Source organism: Mus pahari, chromosome 14, assembly GCF_900095145.1.
Source record: "Mus pahari chromosome 14, PAHARI_EIJ_v1.1, whole genome shotgun sequence".
Taxonomy (NCBI): domain Eukaryota; kingdom Metazoa; phylum Chordata; class Mammalia; order Rodentia; family Muridae; genus Mus; species Mus pahari.
This window is the reverse complement of record NC_034603.1, coordinates 56,013,121-56,022,692: the sequence shown is the minus strand read 5'-3', so window position 1 is coordinate 56,022,692 and position 9,572 is coordinate 56,013,121. Positions and strand designations below refer to the sequence as shown.

General features: G+C 50.8%; 1 protein-coding gene across 5 annotated transcripts in view; it reads left to right on the top strand.

Moving 5' to 3' along the window:
- The window catches only part of Msi2 (musashi RNA binding protein 2), a 407,725-nt gene that overhangs the window by 375,476 nt on the left and 22,677 nt on the right, over positions 1–9,572 (top strand). For 3 of the 5 annotated variants that reach the window (XM_029545991.1, XM_029545990.1, XM_029545989.1), the window contains exons 11-12: positions 3,441–3,464; positions 4,751–4,813. In XM_029545991.1, the coding sequence (XP_029401851.1) occupies positions 3,441–3,464; positions 4,751–4,813 (87 nt within the window). The remainder of the gene's footprint in view (positions 1–3,440; positions 3,465–4,750; positions 4,814–9,572) is intronic. The other 2 variants (XM_021211875.2, XM_021211874.2) reach the window with 1 other exon arrangement.

Genomic DNA, 9,572 nt, shown 5'->3' with positions numbered 1-9,572 from the left:
TTCTCTTCTCTTCTCTTCTCTTCTCTTCCCCCCTCTCTTTCTTTTTTGAAGCTCCCCCAGGCAAGATTAGAACCCAGTGTTGGGAATGGGACTGATTAATCACAAGCATTTGATCCCCTACCATATTCTTGGGAGGCTCCTTGCTCCTGTGAGGTAGAAGAGGTGACAGAGTGTATAGCTGTACCCTGTGACTTGACATTTTACTTGTTATGTGTACACATAGGAAGTCAGTAGCCCACCTTCAGGGGGTCAGTTCTCTGCTTTCACCTTCTTGAGGGAAGATCTCATTTTGGCCTCCTGCGGACTAGCTGGCCAGTCTTACATAGCATTGAAGGCACAAACTGAAGTTAAGCAGGCTTGCTTAGCAATGCTTGTTCTAGTGAGCCATTCTGCCAGTGACTGATCTTTATCACCAAAGATCTTCAACTTTGCCACTACCCAAGAAGCTTTGAAAGGCCCAATGCTTGACTGTACTAAAGACTGAGCTATCCGGGCAGTGGTGGCACACGCCTTTAATCCCAGCACTTGGGAGGCAGAGGCAGGTGGATTTCTGAGTTCAAGGCCAGTCTAGTCTACAGAGTGAGTTCCATGACGGCCAGGGCTATACAAAGGAACCAAAGAAGACTGAGCTAGTCATGATCTCCAGGGACATTAGCATGTGTAAATACTATAAACCAGGTGATGCCATCTGGTTCTCAACCCAGGGTTGAAAATCAACATGTATGGCAGAGCTGGGCACTGCTGTGTCTCATAGCCTACATCCTCCACTGTGCTTACTCCTGGGTGTGTGTGTTTCTTCCCTGGCGCTGGAAGATCGGGGAGTCAGGCTGGTCGGCTCCCAGATAGTGCTGTCCTTGACTACACTTGACCCAGACGAGCAACTCCCAGCCCTCTTCCCTCATACATGGTAGCCCCTTGAATCCTGGCCATCGGCAGCTAGAGTTTGGGAAGTCTCTGAGCTGGAGGCTAAGTGGCCCATGTGACTGTCCTAGAAGAGATGGTCACCCAGCAAGAGAAATAAGATATGCATATAAAAATAGCCGTACTTAGGTAATACAGAAAGTGCTGAGTGCTGCAGAAGCAGGGAAAAATAAAGTATCATAATTTAAAAACAAAAAATTAAGTTGTGCAGTGGTGGTGCACACCTTTCATTCCAGCACACAGGAGGCAGAGGGAAGCAGATCTCTTCAGTTCAAGGCCAGCCTCGTCTACAGAGCGTGTTCCAGTACAGCCAAGGCTACACAGAGAAACTCTGTCTCAAAAAAAAAACCAAACAAACAAAAACAAACAAACAAAAAAAAAAAACAAAAATTAAAACACTATTGACTTATAACTTTGGGTGAGGTGTCATGACTCCAAAAGTCTATCAAAGTGCGTCAGTCACTGTCATTCCTGTAGTGACGGCTTTCCCTTAGACATGTCATTAACCCCAAAGTTTTGTTGACATCAGCCCCAGGGGACTGAGGATTGTCATCCTCATAGATAGACAGACTCGTGCAGGGCCTGCAGCTATGGGACTCTAAAGGTCATCTTGTCAGCCAGCCTGTCTCGCAGCTGAGAGGAATAATGTACTCAGCCTAAGTCTCCCAGCAAGCGAGGCAGGGGTCAGCCAGTGCTGGAAGCCAAATGAGCTGAAGAATGACTCTCTGGCTCTGACCCCATCCGCCAAGAACGCTACATGATACAGCCTTTTCTCACCCAGAATCTCTCCATTGGCCTGCTTCTCATGTCTCCAGGCCATCTTCTCAATGACTGGAAAGTTCCCCGACAGGAGGAACATGGCATATTTCCTGTTCACAGATAGCCAGCCTGTGGCTCCCAGCCCACCTGGGATTTGATCAGCAAAACATCTCTCCCCTTTGTGCTGGATTCATTGCTAACATATCATGTCCATTTGGGCAGTTATTCATCATTAGAGATAAACAGAATCTGGGCTGTTATTTTTGAGCAGTGGAAATTTTGCTTTAAAATGGCAACAAGAAAGAAAGGACATAGTGAAGGGTTAGAGATCACTACTACCCAGGAACTCAAGTATGTCCTGATGTCCTTGTGGCCAAGGAACTGTGACCTCTACTGTAGAGAAAACAGAACAGGCCCTGTCTAGAAAGAGTTCTGCCTTGCATGCCACGGAGCTGATAGCTGGGGAAAGATCTGACAGTACCCCTGTTATACTGGCTCACTCTCAGACTTTGATCTGAGTACTTTGTATATGTGGATCTTGAACTAGTATAGCTAGCCCTTGTGTGCAGAGAGGGTTAAGCAGCTTGCCTGCAGTCACAGTTGGTGAATATCTGGGCTGATTTGAACTCCCACACCTACGGTGATGTGCCTCAATCACTGTAGCCAGTATGACGGTTCATCGGTTTCTAGTATGCTCAACCCATCCCAACACATACCTACCCCCACTATACACACACACCCCCCCAAGACATACTCTCCCTCACAGACATATATACCCAAGGCAAACACAACGCATATCCCCATTACACATACCCACCATGAACACAGCACATCTTTTCTGCATCTGGGTGGCACACCTCACAAGTCCATCCACCAGGTCCTGTGGGGGAACCTGTTGGAGCGAAGGTGGACAGCCTGCCCAAAGCAGGAGGGGGCTGGTGTAGAGCAGCCGGAACGAGTCATGCTTGGTTCAGGACTCGGGTGGGTGGTGGAAGTGTCTCTCTGACTCACCGTGTCTCAGAAGGAGGGACTGCCTGCCTGCCTGAGGTGGCAATGCAGAGGCTGCAGCCTACAAACATAATGGCTCCCTCTGCAGCCACCTCTTAGTTCACCTCAGTGCCTGAGGAAACTTCCATCCCTGGCAGAGTTCTCCATCCTCAGCAGAAGCCTTTATCTGAGGTGCAGGATAATGGATTTCCTTTTTTTAAAAAATAAGTTTTATTATTATTATTATTATTATTATTATCATTATTATTATTACTCTCAGACTTCTTGCTCAAACTGCTTAACTCTAGAAAATAGACCTTTTAAAAAAAAATACAAAAAACAAATCTTACTGACTGTACTCTCTTCCTCCAGCTAGCATCCTCTCCTGCTCCCACGGAAACCTCCTATGTTATGTCTGGGGAAAGAAAGCACAAAAGAATAGCCTTCCTTTGCCCCACTGCTTCCTCACTGCCAGCATCCCTTAAGCCCCGCTCTGGGCCTGCAGCAGGAGGCTGGGTGGACAGAGGTTGGGACAAAGAGAAATAACCTGACTTCTTCCTTATTTCCCTTCAGCACTTTCCACCAACACCATCTTCAGAAATCTAGAGCCTGCATGGAAGAGCTGGGGAGAGAACTAGGTGGGGAGTCCCGTCCCGGGCTCCCCTCTGGGAAGGGAGCAGCGAGGTCTTCATGGGCGCTGGGAGACTCATTCCCAGCCTAAGAGAACCGTGTACAATTGTTTCACCTGGATCTTTCTTTTTCCCCTTCAACAGCCCTATTACCATATTTAAATGCAAGTATGTCTCCTTTCGTTGGCATTTTCAGTAGCTTAGCCTGACCTTTTTAGAGTAGCTCCTTGCCTTTTGACCGTCTTGCCCTCCGTAGAACCGTGTAGCTCGGACCATAGTCTTTTAGAGTTTAGTGGGCTTCTAGTTCGCTCTGTGTGGAGGGTGCCCCTCCTCTTTCTGCTCCTCTGCTCCCTGCTCTTCCGGTGCATGTCTTGGTCCCTTGTCCTATAGAAGTGTGCTTTACCAGACAGGCTCTGTGGCCAAGGTTGAGCAGCTCTTTGGGGAGCTGTTGGCCGGGTTTACGGGGGCTTCTGGTGAATCATTTAAAAATAAGTAGCTCCTGGAAGTGGGTCTTGGGGTCAGGCTGCAAATGCCTCCCTGGTGGCAGAAGATACTTGTCTCTATGTATGTGGAAGTACGTCTGTATGTAGTCCAGTGTGTGACTATGTATGTCAGAGAAGCCACTAGGAGAGAGGGAGGATGCAGCCGACCTTTTCTTATGGACGTTCTGCAGATATCTGCTCAGCCTCATCGTTATTTCGGCCTGGCCTATCTTTGCTAGACAGTGCTCACCCCTGCTGGGGAGCCCTCCAAGCTGGCTTCCTCTGACTGTGGCCTCATACACTGGAGTCCCATCAAAGTGCCCCGTCGTTGCCATGGGATGGGCTGGGATAATCTGTGGTTGTATCCTGGCACTACCCAGTACCCAGGTACTTGACATACACATCAAAGTTCTGGGTTCCATCCCCAGCAGCCCAGAGTAATATTACTATAACTCTGGGAAGATTGAAACACAGAATGGGATCACGCAGAACCCCAGGGGGAGCCCCTCAACCCTCTTGACGTCTAGCATCCTGTGTATACTCACCTGGAAACACCCACACGCTTAGCCCTGTGACCAATTTAGAGCTCAGATGACCAGATCTTTGGAGAACTTTCGGGAGTGAAACCATCTCTAGGCCATGGCGCCTCTTCTGTGAAGAAGCCGGCCCAAGAGCTTCTTGCATTGGAGCGCCTGCTGCCCTACCACCAGAACGTGTGTCAGTGCAGGGTCCACGGAGACCTCGACTCAATTCTCCAAAGACAGAGGTCCTCCTTGTAGTCGAGTTACTGTGGTGTGCTTTCTAGAATGCACTTCTGGGGTGACCAGTATGTGAGAGTCAGGCCTTAAGATCCCGTGCCTTCCAGAAGCCTGAGAGCCACTGGTCTGTCTGTGAAGCCCTTCCCGGTTGTCTTTTGTGAGAGCCGGGGGGTCCTCAGTGGCACCTTCTGATCTCACCCCTTTCTCTCTCCAGGCTTCCCGGCGGCGGCGTATGGACCAGTGGCAGCGGCGGCTGTGGCGGCGGCTCGAGGATCAGGTAGGAAGGTGTGCGGGGCAGGCGGCTCCCAGGCATGCCTCGTATGCAGGGGAAGGTAAAAGCCCTGCCAGTCTGTGTGGCTTCGTCTGTCCAAGCACTCCTCTCCCCGTGGCCCAGGGGAGGGGGCGGGGACCGGGAGGCATCACCAAGGCCCAAATACCCAGGGCAGTTCCTGCAGGAGTCTGTCACAGTTAGGGGACTGAAAACCCGAGGCAGAAACGTATTCCTATGAACAAAGAAGACCTACCTTTTTCCCTTTGGCTTTGGACTGTCCTGTCTCTAAGCCCAGCTCCTAGAAATTCTGGCCACTGATGTCCTTGGCTCTGGCAGGTTTAGAAGGTTCCCTTCTTTGGGTCTCTGACCAGGCCAAAGAGGTAGAAAGTAGAGTCCCTTGCCTGGCAGGTGGGCTCTTTACTCTGGCTCAACTCCCAGAACCCTTGAGGCCAGATATGGACCAATCCTTGTGGGAGGCAAAGGAATAAGGCCTGCTGTGGCCTAAATCCCTGTTGCTCCAGACTCTCTTCTGAGTCAGGCAGCCACCAAAGAGACTGGAACTTTCTTTCCCATGACCTCTGGCCTTTTACAAGGTCTGGAGCACTCCAGTGGCCAGGGAACAGTTTCCCAGCCATGGTATAAGGTCCAGCCAGAACTGGGGTATACCACCCAGCCATGAGTGCCAAGGGCTTCCCGCCATGCCCTGGGCACCCCTGACAGCTGCTTTCTCCACCTTACTCCTCCCTCCTCTGAGCAGCTTGGTTCTGGGCGCCTTTACCCATGCCCTGACACTCTGCCCCTTGGACAGGGCTCTGGAGCACTAATCTAACAGAACTAGGCTCTAAAGAGAGTGGGGCAGGGCGGGGTGCTGGTTACCATACCAGGAAATGGATTGCTAAAGGCCCAGAGGGCAAATGCCAAAAACCCAAACTGGTACGGTGAGGCTCTTTAGAAAATGTCAGAGAAAATCCGTTCCATGCAAACTGGCACTGCCTCCAAGCTACAAAGGATCCCCCTCCCCCAAGATACCCACTGGAGTTTTGGGGGTGGCCCAGGTAGGGCATTAATTGAGGTGGGGGCTGCTGAGGGGCCGTTTGCCAGAGAGCTTGTGATAGGCAGGCAAGCTGGGAAGCCCAGATAGCTGGGCCCTCTCAACCTCCACCCACTCTAGTCTGTGAGGGTCCCACCTCGCCCTCTGGCCAGTGTCCCTTGGTGATCCTCACTCCCAGGCCCTAAGACAGGTGCACAGTTGCATCATGTCTTCCCTGTTTCTGGTTTTGGGGGTTTTATTATAAATGCTTTGGGGGAATGAAGAAAAAAAAAAAAAAAAAAAGCAAAAAGCCTCATTCTTACCTGTGCCTGGGAGGGGAGAAAGATCAAAAGAACCGTCTTGAAATTTGTGAGTGTTGTTTGTTTTCTCCGATCAGTTTCTTTCTTTTGATAACTTGGATTATGAAACTAAACTTTAACCCAAAATTAACCCTGCCTCTCTCCCCACCCCACCCCAACCCCACCCCCAACTTCATGGCAAGTTTAAAGGGCAGTATGGGATTCTTTGCGAGTCTGAGAGCCGTCTCCCTGGGCTGTGCCCCCTTCTGCCACTCTGCCCATGCACAGACCCCCCCTCCCCCCTCCAGGCGGGAGCCCCACTCACCCATCCCTCTAACTCCTAACCCTCAAGGTCATCTCCAACCACACATTTTGTTTCTCGGATCAGTGGTGTTTTATTTGTAGCCATTTCCATCGGGAGCCAAATCTCCCACAGGCCATCAAGGTCAGCCATGTTCATCGCTGCACTGTTAGTGAATTGTATTCAGGAGGAACGCTCCCCAAGCCCCTGCCCACCCCAGCCTGGGTTAGCGCAAGGAGTAAACCCTCAGTTTGAGGTACCCGCCTATGGGAGAGCCCCCAGCACTGCCTACTGTGCCCACCATAGAGAGAACATGGCCCGATCTGTTTATGAAGCCCAGGAACCCCAGCCCAGAGCCCATCTTTGGACTTGGACCAAAGCTGTCAAGTTGGGGAACGGAACTCTGCCTTTTTCTTTTAAGGAATTTTAGCCAGTAAGGGGACTGTCACCATCTTCTCTCTAGAAGATGACCTGAGCCTGGAAGGTTGGCCAGTTAATAGACCTCTCATTGGCCCTTCATTGACAAATACTCTGTTGTGAATTGAGAAAAGCTATACATCAGTCTATGTATTACACCAGACCCCTTAAGATTCCCAGGCACTTGATGACCCAGATTTCCCTGTACCAGTTCCTCAAACCTTGCCTCACCCTTCTCTCAGGTCTTCCCCAAACACTAAGGATGCCCCTGCCCCTGCCCTAGCCTCATGACCAAGCATCCTGTCCTTACAAACTCCTTGGAATCCATTGACTACCTTCCGGGAGCCTGGCACCATGCCACACCTGACAGTAACTACAGACTCTAGGAATCGTGTCTCTGCTTCAAGGGACTCCTGGACGTGGGTTAGGGATAAGACATCCTACGGAAGGCAACTTTTTTGGGTCATTTTTATCTAGCCCCACCGATTTATTTCTCCTGTTCCCCACCCCACCCCTTTGTTTTGACCCCCCCCCATCCCTTCCCCCATTAGGAAGCACCTGCTGAGGGCCACGGGGGTGGGAGGCAGCTTGGATCTTTCTCAGGGTGGCAACTTGGATCTGTCAGGGCTGTGGTATTGAGGCAGTCAAGGGGGGAGGCCTTGAGGTTCTGCCTCAGCCTGTTCCTCTGGGTTAGCCTTGCCTACCTTTTCTTACCTCCCCCAGAACCTGAGGTGAGCAGGGCACAGGCCTGGTGGGGTGGGGGACCTCCCTGCTGACTCCTAGATAACTTTCACTAATCAGTGGTGTCACTTTCCTTTCACGTTCACCCGGTAGTCTGAAACCTCATCTTGTGCTCAGTCGAGAGTTTGTTTATTTTGATTGTGTCCATCCAGTTCCAGCGGCTCCGCCCCCCATCACGTCCCATCCAAACATAAATCCAGTTGGACTGTTGACAACTCCTCCTCCCCCGACCCTGACCCCCAACCCGAGGAAAAAAAATGGTACCAATTTTCAGGGTACTTTTATTTGGGGGTGACCTCATTGGTAGGTCCGTGTATTACTCTTCGAGCTTGCAGAGCACCCCTCCCCTGGTGTTCCCTCCCCCGCCCCTGCCCCGGCCCCAGCCAGGACCCCGTACTGTACTTTATACTTGCCGGCTTTATTCCAGTCTAGTGACGTAAGCTCCTGACGGTGGTGGTGAGTGTGAGCAGTCATGTTTCTGTTGTCTTTTCTCTTGCTTGGTTGGGGCTGCGGTGAGAGAGAGTGTCTGAGGCAAACTTTCCCGCCTCTCTTACACTAGGACCTGCACACGTCCTCTCAGACACTCTTCTGAGCACGCTCAGCAGGAAGGTTTGTCCACACCTGTTAACCTCTCTCAGTGTCCAGCTTCCTGTTAGTACCAGCTGGTTTGCATGTTTTGCTTGTTCAGATGAAACAGTTCAAGAAACAAACTCATATCCAACTCTCGAGAAATGTCTCTCTCTCTCTCTCTCTCTCTCTCTCTCTCTCTCTCTCCTTTTTTTTTGTACACTTTACGTTTCTCTCTCTCTCTCTCTCTTTTTTTTTATCAGTTACAACTCCAAAACACCTGTTGTCTAGTAAAACATTTCACACCTCCCTTGCCTGTTCTTAGATTGTATGTATCTGTGGGACTGAACTAAATGCATGCACTGTAGTAGATGTCCTGGTAGCTGTAGCTGTAGTTGTAGAACATGCATTGTTGAGTTGATATTACAGGGCCTCCGAAGGCGCGGCCCAACACCGCTGTCTGAAGGGGAATACGGGGACCAGGAAGAGAGGGGGGTTCCATGTTTTTCAATGTCGCCAAGGGCTTGGATCCATGTTCTCGCCATCAGCCACCACCACCTCTCCTCACGCTCTCCACTGGGTCACCACCCTCAGCTCTAGCCTGCCCGATGAGATCCTCGTTCACCGTAGCAAAAGCAAGGGGAGCCAGAGTTGGAAGGAACCCCCCCTGTTCTTCTGAGTTCTTATCTTCCCCACGCTGTCCTTGACCAAAGCAACAGATCATTTCTTGTTTTGAAGGCCATCAGCCAGGCTCTCCTTGAGCCCTTCGGGGACACGGGTCCCTATGAGAAGAAAAGATCAGCCTGTGCCATCTGCTTCTGCAGGTGGAGGGAAGTAAGGTGGGATAAGGAAGAGACTGAGAGCTCTGACCCTGGTAGATGCTGGCATTGGCTCCTATGAGTGGTGACGGCATGAGCGATGGCCCGGCATCCCTCGTGGTGGTGACTGGCACAGCGTCTCAGGGAAGAGAGAAGCATGCTAGGCCCGAGACAGCCACAGAAGAGCTCCCATTCTCCCTAAGACTCCCTAGAAATGTTTTTTTTCTGGAGGGAGCCTTTGTCCTCCACTTGGGGCATGCGTGGACACTCCATCTTCTCCACCTGTATAACAAGCCATAAAGGAGTACCAGAGAGCCCGGAGCTTTTGTCCCTAACTTTCTAAGACCATATGAAGTAAGGACAGTACTTAACTACGTTTTGCACGCCAAGGCAAGGTGGATAGTGGCTCTGACCAAACCCTCCAGTCAGATGGGCATTGGGCAGAATCTGCAGAATATAAGTTATCTATCATGGGACACAGAATTCAGAGAAAAAAAGTCACCGAGTCCATAACATCTTCAAAATGCTATGTCATGCTAGAATGAAATAGAAGCCTCATGGGGGTGGGGGGATTGGGGGTGACATGAATGTA